The sequence below is a fragment of the Papaver somniferum genome, chromosome 1 (assembly GCF_003573695.1).
Source record: "Papaver somniferum cultivar HN1 chromosome 1, ASM357369v1, whole genome shotgun sequence".
In the NCBI taxonomy this organism is placed as follows: Eukaryota; Viridiplantae; Streptophyta; class Magnoliopsida; order Ranunculales; family Papaveraceae; genus Papaver; species Papaver somniferum.
In genome coordinates, this window is record NC_039358.1 from 84,534,628 (window position 1) to 84,550,426 (window position 15,799).

The 15,799-nt window shown below is 36.8% G+C and overlaps 2 protein-coding genes across 2 annotated transcripts; one reads left to right on the forward strand and one right to left on the reverse strand.

Moving 5' to 3' along the window:
* The first annotated feature begins 780 nt into the window (after positions 1–780).
* Positions 781–2,925, forward strand: LOC113292941 (cyclin-D3-3-like). The gene is made up of 4 exons (XM_026541748.1): positions 781–1,537; positions 1,649–1,850; positions 2,117–2,247; positions 2,391–2,925. The coding sequence occupies exons 1-4, from the start codon at positions 1,028–1,030 to the stop codon at positions 2,676–2,678; spliced, it is 1,131 nt and encodes a 376-aa protein (XP_026397533.1). The 5' UTR covers positions 781–1,027; the 3' UTR covers positions 2,679–2,925.
* A 4,704-nt stretch (positions 2,926–7,629) lies between these two features.
* On the reverse strand, positions 7,630–11,178 carry LOC113292949 (DNA-directed RNA polymerases II, IV and V subunit 3-like). The gene is made up of 3 exons (XM_026541756.1): positions 10,563–11,178; positions 9,879–10,116; positions 7,630–8,213 (listed from the first exon to the last, which is right to left on the reverse strand). Exons 1-3 carry the CDS (start codon positions 11,015–11,017, stop codon positions 7,941–7,943), a joined length of 966 nt encoding a protein of 321 aa, XP_026397541.1. The 5' UTR covers positions 11,018–11,178; the 3' UTR covers positions 7,630–7,940.
* Positions 11,179–15,799: the final 4,621 nt, after the last annotated feature.

Consider the following 15,799-nt stretch of genomic DNA (forward strand, 5'->3'; position numbering starts at 1 on the left):
AATAAAGAAGAAGCGTGACCAGTGAAGAAGAGACCTGAGAGCAATTGCAATGGTGCGAGTATAACCAAAGATCAAAGACAAAAAAAAATGACCAAATTTGAGTTTAATCTGGTGTGTGACGTTACGGGTAGAAAACTAAATTTGGTCGAGCGTGCATTATACTTTCGCCTGATCAGATTCCAGAAAACTAAAAACAAAAAAAAACAAAAACAAAAAAAATGGGGCGGAGGTATAAAGCCCGCCCCATATATATAAAGTGTAAAAAAAAAGAGTGGGGCGGGAGTAAAAAAAAAGAGTGGGGCGGAGGTATAAACCCCGCCCCACCCAAAAGAAGAAAAAAAAAAAAATTGGGTAGAGGTATAAAGTACGCCTGCTTTGTGGCGGGGACTTTATGCACGTCTGGTGTGGGGTATTAACTATACACCCGTCTGGTGGTGGGGCGTTAACTATACGTTCGCTCGACTATATTTGCTTTTGGTATTGATCTTGATTTTGGACCAAATATAGTCTGGAATTTGATTTTTGGTCCGGATTTTAATCGATAGTCTGTCCGTTGTGTCTCGTTTTTTGCAAGGACAGACCCAGAAAGGCTAAATTTCCTTGTAAGGCCCGGGCTAGAAGCCTTGATGGAGTAGAAACTTTTTTTTTGGCTTGTGGACTGGGAGGACTACCCGGGCTAATGCCCCCTTTAACCCAGCTGTAGGTCCGTCAGTGGTTTTTTGACCAAATATTTGGTTATACTCCCCCACTGTGGTTGCTCTGAGACCACCACGCCACCCCCACCACCCTCCTCCTATATACATTACAGACTCTTCTCCTCTTCATCTCCTCACTCACTCACTCAAAGAACAGACACACAGAGAAAGAGATAGAGAGGTAGAAACAAAAATGTCTGGTTCTGTATAGAGTGCTGTTATAGGGTTTTTGCACTATTCATCTTCATCATGTCTATCATTTACAATGACTAACAGCTTAAATCTCTTCTTCTTAGAAGAAGATAAGAACTACAGTAATAATTATAGTAACAATGGCTCCATCATCACTACCACACCAAGATTCATCAGTTTATTATCTAGATGCTCTATACTGTCAAGAGGAACAAGCATGGGAAGAAGAAGAAGTGGAAGAAGAAACAAAAGACAATGATGAAAACAGTAGTTTTATTAGGAATGATAATGGATTTGTTTTACCAGCTTTTTTAATGGAACAAGACTTGTTCTGGGAGAATGATGAACTTATGTCTCTTTTTACTAAAGAGAAAGAGATGATAAGTGATAATCTATTGAGTAAACTTGAATCAGATCCAAATCTTGTTAGAGCTAGGAAAGAATCTATTCAATGGATGTTGAAAGTTAATGCCCATTATTCATTCTCTCCTCTTACTGCTGTTCTTGCTGTCAACTTTCTTGATAGATTCTTATCAAGTTTTCACTTCCAGAATGATAAACCCTGGATGACTCAACTCATTTCTGTTGCTTGTATTACTTTAGCTGCCAAAGTTGAAGAAACTCAAGTCCCAGCTCTATTAGATTTTCAAGTAAGCTCCTTTTTTTTTCTTTTTTCTTTTTGTTCATCCAATCTTCAATAACTGGGGTTTTAGTTTGGTTTTTAAGTATTAATCGATCTGGGTTTGTCTTGATTTGATTAGGTTGAGGATTCTAAGTATGTGTTTGAGGCAAAAACAATTCAAAGGATGGAACTTGTTATACTTTCTTCATTGCATTGGAAGATGAACCCTGTAACTCCACTCTCATTTCTTGATCATATTATAAGAAGGCTGGGTTTGAAGAGTAATCTCCATTGGGAATTTATGCAGAGATGCCAACTTCTCCTCCTCTCTATAATTTCAGGTACTAATTTCTGAATTTTGTATCTTCTAGTTTTCTGTTTGTTAATTAGAATTATGCTGTATTTTGAATTGGAATTTTGATTATGTTTCTTATGTTAAATGTGGTTCATTTACTTCAGTAGCTTTGTAATTTAGAAATTTTACAGTGTTTTTCTCAATTCGGAAATTCTTTTTGCAGTAGAAAATTTTAGCAGTACAGTTTTGTGAATTCGTGTTAGCTAATAATCATTAGCGTCTAAGCAAAAACTTGTAATTTTGTTAATCCAGATTCAAGATTTGTATGTTATCTTCCATCTGTACTAGCTGCTGCGACAATGCTGCATGTAATCAACCGCATTGAGCCTTGTAATGCCAAGGAATACCATGACCAGCTCATGGGTGTTCTTCAAATCGACAAGGTTAGTCCTTAAATTCTCATTTATAAGATCCAAATTGAACTTTGCATAAACCCTTAAACCCTAGTGAGTAATTAACAACTGAAGTTTGTATAAATCCTTAAACCTTAGTGAGTGGCTAATAACTGGATGATTATATGTAACAGGACAAAGTTGATGAATGTGTTGAGCTAATCTTGGAATGCACAGCACCATTGGAATACAATGTGGCGAATCTGAAACGCAAGTACGAGTCTGTTCCGGGGAGTCCGAATGGTGTAATGGATGCAAATTTCAGCTCTGATAGTTCAAACGACTCATGGATTGCAACTGAATCAGTAGCTGTGGCATCTCCAAAACCTTCTTCTTTCAAGAAAAGCCGAGTTCAAATTCAACAATTGCGGTTACCATCCATCAACCGTTTTGCTGTCGAGCTTCTCACTAGTCCTCGTTGAAAAACCACTAAGTTCTCCTTCTCATTTCCCATAATCTCTTCCTCCTCCTTTTTGGAATTTCTTTTGAATCTGTTAATACAATATTTATCATTATTGTCATGTTAATTGAGTTCTTAAGTGGAATTTGAAATTTGCTTAATTTCCATCTCTACATTTTCTATTGATTAAAGAGAAGAGATGTGAGGCAAATGAAATACTACTTAATTAAGCAATGCTTGAGGATTAATCTTAATTTTCTAAAAATAAATGTTGTTGTTGTGTTATTAGATTAGCAAAATCTACTTTATTAGAAATAATTGATATTTGTTGCTAAAAATGGGCAAATCTAGAATTCGAAGAACAAAAAGTAGGAAATCTAAATCCCATTGCTAACTGTGGATGTCGGCCACCTGGTTTTTAGTTTTGGTTTATTCTGAAAAATGAAAATCTTTTCATTTTTATCTGAGTTTGACCTTAATGATTATCCCCACCATCTTCATGAAAATCCCTATATCACAATATACATTGATTATAGCTAGTTTTTGCAACAGATTTCACCACAATAATCACAACACTCAAAGACCCACATTTTGCCATATTAGAGACTTTTCTGATTCATGTTTTGGCTTAGTTAAGGGCTGCTAATTGTTGGCTTAATTTTGCCATAACCCAAGTCTTTCAAGTCATTGTTAATTGTTGCCCCATTCTTTGTCTGTACATATTTGTCTTTGCACATGTAAATGTAATGTTTATTCTAAAATCCATACTTAAGCTAAGAAAGCCAGGTTTTGAAAAACATTTTGGCATCTTGAGAGACCTTTTTCACTGTCTGAACACATGCTCTCCAATATTTGACAAATGTTCAGTTTAGCAGTCTCTTTTTCATCTACTTTATTGAACAACAATGACCATGGCTAGTTGGTGGCTACTATACTCCATTAAGGGCTTGGCTAGAAAGAAAAAAATAATGTCTTTGAATTTTGAGTCAAAGAATTCAAAAAATTTGGTGGGGGCCCACTCTGATGACACAAATGGAGAGGACTGTGGAGTGTAAACAGTAGAATTTATTTTACTTACTGTAAACACGATGAGAATGATTGTTGCCATTTGTCATGATTTGAGATGAAAATATACTGTTTTGGTCTTATGTATTCATAATATTGGATTGGACCACTTATGAATGGTATTTAGTACAACAGATATCACATGTTATATAATAAATTGATTGTAGTAAATATTTTTGCCATAATTAATCAAGAATTTAATCATTTTCCTTTGCCATATTTATGCTTGTATTTATGACCTTGGTTATTACTCGTGTTAATTAGGATATTTAATGCATTATTATGAATGGAGGATATAGATGGAGAGCATTATAGTTTTTGGGTATGTCACTACTCCCCCATCAAGGGATATTTGTTTGTTTGATTAAATGTGGATCTTTGAGTGAGGAACACAAGGATATGTTGTCTTGATTTGGTGGGGATGCTTGTGTTTTCAACTTTTTAAAGGTTAATCTTTTTGGGTTGTATGTAACAAAAGATTATTGATCATCAAAAGATGCAGTAGTACCGCTAGTAGTACTAATACATGTGGATGCATGCTAAATGTTAGTAGAAGAAGATAAATTAGGGATTTGCAAATGATTGTTTGTACCTCGTGATTGTGAATTCACTTACAATGTGGAACTAAGCGGAAGACTCAATTCCGGCGTTATGGATTTTTCAGGCCATAAGTTGTAAAAACTCAGATAACTGAACATCATTCTGGTACAAGTGTGGTTTGAACTCCAATTCTTTTTAAAACAACTATCAACCGTTTGAACACCTCAGAGGCTCAAACTGTTAATTACTTTGGAATTCCTGGAAAACATACTTAGAGCAAGAGCATGGGATGAGAACTCTCATTCAAAGTTGATAAAGCTTGATCAAAAATTATTCAGCTATTATGGATGATAACTAGTCCATTCACCCAAAGTGGAGCCTGAGAAACTAATCTTCGGTCGTTTGGAAATCTTTTTTTTGCTTGAATGGCTGATCATCCGCATCTTAAATATATTTTCAACTTTTTAAGTCCTAAATTTCCTCAAAACGGCTAATGTTCAGCCTCTTTCAGCGTCCACATTCATGTAACAAACCAAATTCCTGAACAAATCTGGTAAAAAAGAATTGGTTTCTCGACGTGCGACAAAACGGTAGCAAACTGTAATTTAGTCAGCCGCACACAGGAATAACGTCTGAGTTGAGGCGTTAATTGAAGTACTATATGATGGTTGAGCATATGGGTAGGGCGTGCATATAACATGGACGTTTATAAAATTATAATATGTGCGCCTGATACCCAGACGTAACTATAAACACGCCTACCTACAAATACAACTAATACCAACGCCTATTCTCACACATTCACCATACTCACGCCTCACAATATTTGGTTACAGTATGGGGTGATGACTACATTTAGTCTCAAACCCTAAAAAAGCCTGATTAAATTTGGTTTAGTCGCAACGATTACGATTCCAGATTAAGTATGGCTTCATAGTCGTGGTTGTGAACGTTCTTAGGCTAGGTATTATGGGCTGGATTTGGTTTCTAGATTAGACAAAAAACATTGTTTATTTTTTTCTTCTACTTCTCTCTCTAGATATATCTTGAACGCCAACTAGTTGCGAGATAGTTTCGTTAAATGGTTACGCGCAAAAAAAAAATCAATTTTTCGTTGTTTGGTTCACCGCGAGTGGAATATTCCACGATATTTGCGTTGAATGGAAAGTCACAGCCAGTCTGCGCGGAATGAAAAGTAAAAAGGAATTTACTTTACTTTTGTTCCAGTTAGGGATTGAATCTGAATCAGAGGTCGAATCAGATCTGACTCAAAATTAAAAACAAACGGTCTGACATCAGACTCGCGACGAGTCATAAAAGTTGACTCAAATTCAGATCGCGAAACAGATGCAAATAAACATGGTCTAAGCTTTAATGGACTTGCTCTGTCACGGTCAAAGATCACTCCTTCACCTAATCTCTCACTGGATTTGAAAGTGATTAATAGCGTTTGCTCTGATAACACTCCTCGCTAAACTTATATTGTCGTAAATTTACTTTTTAGTACCAGAACTTCAAATTTGATTAGATTAATGTTGAAGGAATTGTTAGTACTAGTAAGTATTTAATATTGGAATCCAGTCCAGTCATGTTTCCACCCAATAATTGTGAAATAATAATACACATACCACCAAATGATGATTATGTTTACTGAAGCTACTCTCATCCTTATAATGAATGTCCTCCATTCCATTCCCTTTTGATTTTGACCGAGTCCCCTCCTTTGAAACTCACCCACCTGACACTATCATTAAACTTTGTTTTTCCTTATAATGAAATTCTATCTTTTTACTTGTTTTCATCTCTCCATCCAGCTGTAAATGTTAAAACCTCTCTTTCTCTTATGTCTCCTCTTCTGCTATAGACTATCTCCCTCTTCTGGATACCATGTAAGTTTGTGTATGTCATCAAGGACAATGCCAAATATGGGCAACATGTGAGGGACTAGAGATACACGGGACAATTTTTAGGATCTTATATTCGGGTCCCTCCATATTAGGTATAATGAGGTTGGAATCACTTCCTTGAGTTTTGGATTATGGTTTGTCTTTGAATTTTTCCTCTTCATGTTTCAAATGATACACTGGAGCTAGAATTTCACGTAATTAGAATCCCTGCGGTAAAACGAGTTTAACTGAGCTATGTTTTGATTGAAAGTCATAAATGCAACTGTACTAGTATAGGAATCGCTGCCATAAAATTGATAACAAGTCTCTATTGTTGAGTTGGAGAAAAGAACTTGACCCAACACGTTCTGAATTCTGGATTTCTGATATCTGATGAATATTTTCCCATCGATTCAGTTTCCTTTGGAATTCAGTCGTATAGATAGACTGGAAAACAATCTCATTCAACTCGTGAGTTTATTAAATATGAAAAATCCAAGAAGTAAATCCTCCTGCCAAAACATTTTTGGTTCAAAGGGTTCTGGGGCTGTGTTCTTTAATACTATATGCTGCATCAGAGTCTTCACCATTTCATTTCTATCCATCTCCATTCATTGCTCACCTTCTCAGTCTGAATTTGTGATTGAGACGGGAGTATTGTCAAGACCCAATATCTGAACTGCTGAACCCCACAACATTCAGACTTATCAACATATTGAGTATGTGAACTTAATCCTGAATTCTAATCTATCAAATGTTTTAACAAGATTAAGGTCGCCAATTTTGGTGCTAAATTACTAAGTACTAACCATGCCTAAAGCCCCTGCATGCACCCAATTCGTCTCCAGGCCGCTCTTGGCGGTTTAGGGTTTCCGGGTGATAACATGTGAATTTCTCTCTTCTGCGGTTTCATAAACAAACCCAACCAGGCTCGTGGATGCTGCAGAAATGGGAGTGGCGCATCTGTTTAACGGGTCCGTGACAGCGCAAGAGTACATAGATGGGAGCAGAATTGTGGTCCTAAGAGGTCTCCGATAGTACAACATCTCTAACTAATAAATACTGTAGCTTCTCTCAATGCTCCTTCTTTGGCAGAAAGGAAAAGGACATTGAAATTTCAGATAGGACTTTGGCAGTAACCTATAAAAGAAAAAATGTCTCTAGTGAAAACAGATACTGAGAGTTCATCTTGTCAGTTCCGGGGGGACTGAAATATCCTTCATTAACTAAAGAAGAAGATAATTGGGAATTGAATTTCGAAATCAAATTCAATTGAGAAGTCTGAGTGTTTGGTTTCTGACTTCTTCTATGGACCACAAATTCAAAATTCCTACTACCCTGACAAAAAAATTCAAATTATTTCTAGATCTTGCAGTCATATGAAATGATAATAACAGCAAAAATAATGCAGAAGTTGTAGTGGTTGAATATTTTTGTCCTCTATTCTCTGTTGATACCCATTGCTGTATTTGTATGGATGCAATTTAAAAAGTTCTGTAAAGCACAGTTTTCCATTAAAACCAAAGTAACCACCTCAACTTAAAAGACGATAAGAGAACACTAATAACTGTTAACTACTTCCGCTAATTCATAAGGATAAGATGTGTGCCCTTCAGTTCCTCACTGCCAAAGTCTACCTAATTCTGAACATAGAAGGGCACAACTTCAAAACCAATGTTAGAAGTGTTCTTTGGAGGTATTATGGAATGTCTGTGATGTCATAATTAGTCAGATTCAACAACAGAAGTTTCTAATATGCAGAAGAAACTAAAGCCTTCACCGAAAGAGATTCTTTACCCTCCTCGCATATGAGCTCCGAGTTCCCCGAATTGATCGTCGGCTTCTTCAGTATCCTCAGAGAGTCTAACTGCATCAAGCTTCTGTTTAAGGACCTCGATGGCATTTAAGACAATTTGGGAAGCTTTCACAGCACCTGTAGATTCAACTGTAAAAATAAAACTATCTTCTCTCCCAGTAATTTCCACAAGCCCTGGCTTTCCCATCGCTTCTGCTTTCTTGATCACCTCATCATCGTATGTGTACGCCTCAGGATCAACCACTATGACCTATAAAACAGTCAACGCAATCAACATTTTAAGAACTCAAATTATGCTGGAAAAGAACGACCATGCTTGGCAACTAGCTAGTTCCATGCGGCTTGACATGTATGGTGATCTAAATCCTCTGCATGGTGCACCTTTGGGGTGATTGCCATGTAATAGGATAAGAGAATGTGTAGTGTGTGCTGAAATGTGAATGTATGGTTATTATGAGAGAATTGTAAACGTGTGTCCAAGGGTCCTTGCGACACCACATTCAGATCCATAAGCAATTTGCGTCATGTGCAGCATTTTTGAAAAATATGATTGCATTGCATTCAGAACAATAATAAATGATGATCACATTAAGAACATAATATAGCAAAGTTGAATTGATATGAACATCGTTGGCTAACTACCATTTACAATCATATCTTACAACCACCTACAGATGGAATTCTAGTGTAACCTATCTATGCTAGTATTGTGTGTCTCTAAACAGAATTATCTATTCCACTCATCAGGACTTGAACCTATATAGAGGAACTTCAATAGTAAGCAGTTCGAATTTTAATAAACCAAAGAAATATTTAAGGACCACATAGATCATCAGATGTGCATCTGCAAATTTGATCTAGTAGAGCATATTGCAAACAGATGTATGTCTTTATAGGAATATTAAAACTGCAAACAAAGTAATGTTGACAACATTCAAGTGCACAGGGAGTTTACTAGCTCATCGCAACAAAGTAAGCATGCAGACACGACTTTAAATGATAACCAAATTAAAACGCACATGATATAGCAAGTTGAATTGACTTGAACATCGTTGGCTAACTACCATTTACAATCATATCTTACAACCACCTACACATCGAATTCTAGTATAACCTATCTATTTTATTGTGGGTCTCCAAACAGAATTCTTTATTCCATTCATCAGGACTTGAACCTAACTTGAATCTATATAGAGGAACATCTATAGTAAGCAGTTTTTGAATAAATCGAAGAAATATATTTACGGTCTACTTAGATCATCATATGTGCATCTGCTGATTTGATCTAGTAGAGCATATTGCGCATGGATGTATGTCTTTATAGGAACATTAAAACACGAACAAGGTAATGATGAAATCATTCAAATGCAGGGAGTTTACCAGCAGATCGCGACAAACTAAGCATGCAGAGACAACTATATCAAGATGAGTTTTCACTCAATACGATGTTTGTCTACTCAATAACAATACATGTTCATTCTTTCAAATGCCATTTTTTTATTTGAGAGACGACTCACGCATATTTGATGTATTCTACAGATCTGCAGGTAGAAATGCACACATGTCTAAGTATGATAATGGTCAATCCAAGGCAGCTTTGTTTAATTTAAATGAATAGGAATTGAAGCATGGTAATGCTTAAATATAGAAGCATGTAACTGAACCAGCAACTTAACTTACTTCTCTAGCAAATGTTCTCTTACCAGCTTAATTCTCTCATGAGAAGAGTCGTATAAGACAAGATTCGAAAAGATAAACCTTAACATATATCCATTAAACCTAAGAATACAATTCAGTAGTAAAACTAATACCGCAACAAGAACAGCAAAAAAGAAAGCATGAAAGGATGCATGATAAGACTTGAGAGCATAACTTCCGGTACAGATACATCATCCAATAAGAAAAATATAAGTACCTGTTGGGTATTAGGATCAATATCAAAAACTTTGGTAGGGCTACTTTCAATCCAACTTTGTTTCTCTTCAAGAGTCAAGGTTGCCATCATATCCTCATTGATGTGGATGTCTGGTTCATACATGAATGTAACAGTAGCCGTGGGTGACCATTTGGCATGATCTTTCCCAATCCCTTTTCTAGCTATAGCTCTCAATCTCAATTCCTGCCCACGACGCAGCTTCACAATTATAATTCCCCTGGAAACAAATTAGAACCCCCAAATTAGAATCACGCACAAAGCAAATTAACACAAACTGAAGTACCTAAAAAAACAATATGGCCACATATAAGAGCATAGATAAAAACAATTTGACAGCATTACTAAAACTCTAACCAATGCACAAACACTCAAACCCTCAAATTGGGCAAATAGAATAACCAGTTAGGCTACAGAACAACAGTTTCATTTCCCCTAAACCCGAATTTCTGAAGTTCTCTAAAACCTTCAAACACAGTAAGGTCAATTACAATAAAAAATGATATTTATAAATAAACATAACAATTCGAATTTCCCACAAACCACAAACTGTATTCTAAAACCCTAACGCTCAAATTATAAACGTTTTCAAAACCCTAATTACATACAGTCGTAAAATAAAATAAAAATAAAAACCCTAAAAGAAGAGGGGTTGGAGAAGATTACTTGTTTTCAGCAGAATCAAAGCTTGTAGAACGAGCAGCATTAGCAACATCAACAGGAATAACATTAGGATCAGCAGTAAGAAGATCAGCACTAGTAACATCAAGAGTCTGATCTTGGTCACAACGAACAGATAAATGAAACTCAACAGAACAATATTCGCACTGACCATCACCATCACATGCATCACAATCACGGGAGAACCTCATACCCATAGCTTTATCGCTAGTAAGTGGAATAAGACCGAGTCGATGTGCTAAAAACTCATCGTTCAGAACAGTTGAATTAACTTCGATTTCAACAAGTTCAATAGCTATTGTTGGTACTTCAGCTATCATAATACGACGAAGTGCATTTGCCATACTTACATCAGTTTCTCTTAACTCAAATTTCAGGTATTCATCTTTCATTTCTCTTATCTTTATCTTTGGAAATCTCTGATATGACATTCCCTCCATCTTTGCTTTGATTTGTTTCTTCTTCTCCCCTCTCTCTCTCTCTCGCTCGCTCACTCTTCTGTGTTTTTCCTTCTTCCCCCTTTCTGAAACCCTTTTTTGGATTCCTTTCAGTTTGGTTTTACCTCTGGTAGTCTGCTCCTGCTGCTTTTTTGCTAGCAAGGCTTTTCAGACGAAGTTGTCTGGGTTGTTAACCTAGACGTCTTTAGCTAGGGAAGCAGGACTAAAGAACACGTGTTTTGACACATAGGCATCGGTTGGCTGCCAACTCGATGCAATTTGAAAGAATGTCCACCGGAAGTGAGTGCGAATTTGTGCACACTCTTTAACGAATATATATTTCACATTTTAATCTCTACCCTTGATTTAATTTAGGAAGTTATGTAACGAGGGTCATGATTCTAAACATGGAGGGTAATGGGGTCATCAGTTAAATAATCAACCAATCAGAAAAATATGTGAAATATACACTCGTTAGAGCGTCCACAGTGGTGCGAGCATAACTAAAGACCAAAGACTAAAAAAAAAAGATCAAATTTGGGTTTAGTCCGTCCTGTGGCGTAGCGGGTGACGAGTAAATTTGGTCGCGCGTTGATATAAAGTCCGCTTCATCGTCCAGCGTAGATAAAGATTACGCCTGGCATGGGGCGTTGATAAAGATAACGCCTGGTATGGGGCGTTGATAAAGATAACGCCTGTATGGGGCGTGAACTATAGCAACGCCTGGTGTGTGGGACGGAGATTATACGTTCGCCCGGGTTCAAAAAAAAAAAAAAAAAAAATTTGGGATCATGACTATATCAACGCCTGGGTGTCCGGCGTTAACTTTACGTACGCCCCATCCAGGCGGACATTATACCAACGCCCCATGCCAGGCGTTGATTATACCAACGCCCCATTCAGGCGGACATTATACCAACGCCCCATCCAGGCAGACATTATACCAACGCCCTGCATAAGGCGTTAACTTTAAGAACGCGCGGCTACAGGCGGACATTATACCAACGCCCGTCGGGTAGGCGGACATTATATAAACGCCCGACTATATTTGGATTTGGTCTTAATCGCCGACCAAATTTGGTCCGAGTTTTACTCTTTGATCAAATTTTGATCGATGGTCCGTCCCACTACGCCAGCCCAGTCGACACCAAATTTGGGTTTAGTCGTCCACTGCAGTTGCTCTTAGAGGAGTGTGAACAGATTTGGACTCACCGGAAGTGCTACAACCCACGAGCTTTTCTCCCACAAAAGATCCTGACTGGGGATTGGATGGCCTACGGATATGTTTTTAGCATTGGGATTATCAATGGGGGAAGTGTGGTTCATGCACTGTTTCAGTCGGGATTTTCGTCGGGAAAAGGAATCGGTAAACTTAGCATTTTGCGAATGTCCACATAAACAACATAGACCGAGTAAGCAGTCGAATGTTCATATAAAAAGAAACCTTCTTTTAGAGTACGATCCCTCCTCTCTTTTCAGTACGGCTCCTTCCCTCTTTTCTATGCCTGAATCTGTCTCTGCATTGATTTTTCTTGTTACTGTTGCTTTTTTTCGATAGGTAATGACTATTTTTTATCGGTTTTGTTGCAGGAAATTGATGAAACATCAGGTATTTATCTCCTAATCACGAAATTTAATGGCAATTCAATCACTAACCCTTCTCGGATAATCACATTTATCACTACAAATGCTAGAGTCACTGAAAGAAACATCAATACTCGAATCACTGAAAGAAACAACAACAACATTACCAATAACATCATCACCAAAATTTTCAAAGCTTTCAAAATCACTAAGAAAATGTCACTCAAAACTATCTCTACTTCAGTCGAATTAGATTTATTTCATCCAAATAACAAACCCAAAAGCCCAATTTCATGTTAAACCCAAAATTTCCCACTTCTCACCCTTTCACGGATGATACAATCACCTCTTACCACCCTTATCCATCTACTGATTTTAATCAGACTGAAGTTCAAATACCAAATCCAAAACCCTTTATACCCTAAGAGTCTTGAATCTTAACTATCATCACCTTCAACATACCCTGAACCCTGGTGAAAGGAACAAATCCTCATATCTCTAGACTATGGATCTGTAATGATAACCATAAACCACACCCTTTTCTAACCCCATCCACCACAATAGGAAAAATTCATAATATTCAACATCATCCCAATTTCAATATGATCATTCATCGCCAAAAAATAGGATCTCCAAATTCATCTTAATCATCCAATCCACATACACTTCAAAAAACCCATTAATACCTAATCAATCTTTTTGAGTTCAAAATGTAAATATAAAACCCGATTCAAAACCAACATCATAAACAACATAAACCAACCATCGCCAAAAGTATCTTGTTCGGAGCTAATTTTAATGAGCATAAAACAAAAAATCCATATGAGAGGTGACAACCGAATACCTAATCAGCTACATGGGCTGCTTCCAAGTGCGGTTGCGAATCCTTTAACTTACAGATTGTTAGGGATGTCAATAATTTTCCGAAGTCCGAGATCCGTTTCCGAAAGTTCGACATTTTATAGGATTTAATCTGATTTGTTGGATTTCGGATATCGGAACCAGATATATTATTGGACTTTACCCCTTAACCTTATCGGAACCGGATTAGGCCAATACCGTTTAAGCTAAGTTTCGACATCCGATAATCCTAAGGGTTTACTAGTAATTTTTAACCCCTAGGATAAAGATGTCGACTATCAGAATTTATATTCTTATAAATTATCAGAAATTATCGGGATTTATCGGAATCTCTAACCGGATTAGTAATTTCTAACACTTATTTTCCAGTTTTTCACATGATAACCATCTAAATGATCATGTGTAACCTCACCGTTGCAACAAGAACCAGTAACACCAATTGTGGAACGCTAAAAGTATACAAACACCTTAGGTGGCCACAACAAGCGCAAATACATCAAATATACTAGCAACATCTAAGGATACAACAAAAACCATACCAGTTATAACAGTTTTTCACCAATAATCAGATCATCAACAGTGACAGCAAGTGGACAACCTCAAATAAATCGAGTCAGTTTTTATACGTGAGATACACAGAAGGCTACCAAAACCTTTAACCCTACAAACAACACTTGTGGTACAAATTACAGGTGATATGTTTCAGTATGTGTTACGGTCCATCAGTTCCCTAGCTGAGAAGGTGAACCAGCTAATACCGTCTCCACCCCAGTTAAGTACTACACTAATTTTGCAACAGCATATACCTCAAGAGCATCAAGGCACACGCCTAAAACAACTTACTCTTCATATCAACATACCATCTATGCCAGCTCAGTCATCAATGTTATATTAGATTCCAGATCAGCAATAGGAAGACCTGTGAAAGGTATTCAGAAATTACAGCTCACTTGCTAACTAGCACATCCAAATCCCGAGGCATATAATTTTCTGAACCAACACCAGCTATTAGAGTTGATCTGGTACACGAGTCAGTTGATTCGAAGATCGAAAGAATGATGAAATATCAAGACGAAAGAATCAAGTTATGGTCAGCAAGTCAAGATCTGAGCTAACTTATATTTTTAAGGGAAGTTCACTATCCGGGTAGATCTATGATTGTCGATTACCTGAAAAGCTCAATTTACCGACTTTAAAAAGGCTTTAAGGGAGACTCAGAACCAAATGAACATATATTCCATTTTGAACAAATGATGGCTTTATCTCGGTAATGTTATCTTCTTTTATTATCGATCAACTTGACTTAAATCCCTTCCATAGAACTGAGATTATCTTCTTTGTAATGAACATTTCATATTTTATGTGATTGATATAATGTTGTTATAAAGCACATGATCAACCGATTTTTTTTTTTGGAATTACTATTATACTCAGAAAAACATGTATTTTTTCTTTGGGATTTTACATTTCACCATCTTCTATGGTTATAAATCAAAAACTGACAACCAAAATGGATGACCAATGAGTATCATCTATTGTGTCCACCACTGTTTCATCTTCCCTCTTCACTAGACAATAAATATCATATACTATATCAAATGCAAAGCAGGCATTCAATTTCTCGATTTCAAATAAGAGGATCAAAAACAACTTTCCTGGGAAAGAATTTTGAACATTTCAAAGAGGATACTCTATAGTTAAATACGCTAAAAGTAAAGGCAGTTAAACCATTACGAGTTACTAACGCACTTGCTTATTGAAGACACGCACCAGACGAATAGGAGACTTAGGAGACCGCCTGGGACCCACGACCAAATATCTAATCTTTATTTGTATTAATTATTACATTATTTATTTCATAATTCTCATCACCCATCCAATTTTTTTAACAATTTTGACACAATAGATATTAAAAAATAAAACATGTTGTAGTGGAAAAACATAAATAAAGTAAAGAGGCAAAGAGAGGTTTCTATTGATCAGCATCATCAGGTTACATGGAATAATATCCTTTATACACATGTGAAAGGAAAACCGTAGGTTCCTAGTTGAGCCGCACATCCATGGGTTGTAAGCCTTACAATACTCCCCCTTGTGTGGTCTAATAGAACTCCGTATATAGTGCTTCACATAAAGTACTTCAAATATAGTTCTTCAAATGTTGTCCTCTCCTTGGTGACTTGTGCCGAAATAAATTACCTCATTAAAACTTTGATAAGGAAAATCCCAGTGGGAGAAAACCTTGGTACAACTCTTCACATGTAGTACTTCACATGTTGTCTCGTACTTTACATGTAGTTCATCACATGCAATACGATCTTCAAGGACCGAGAAGTCTAA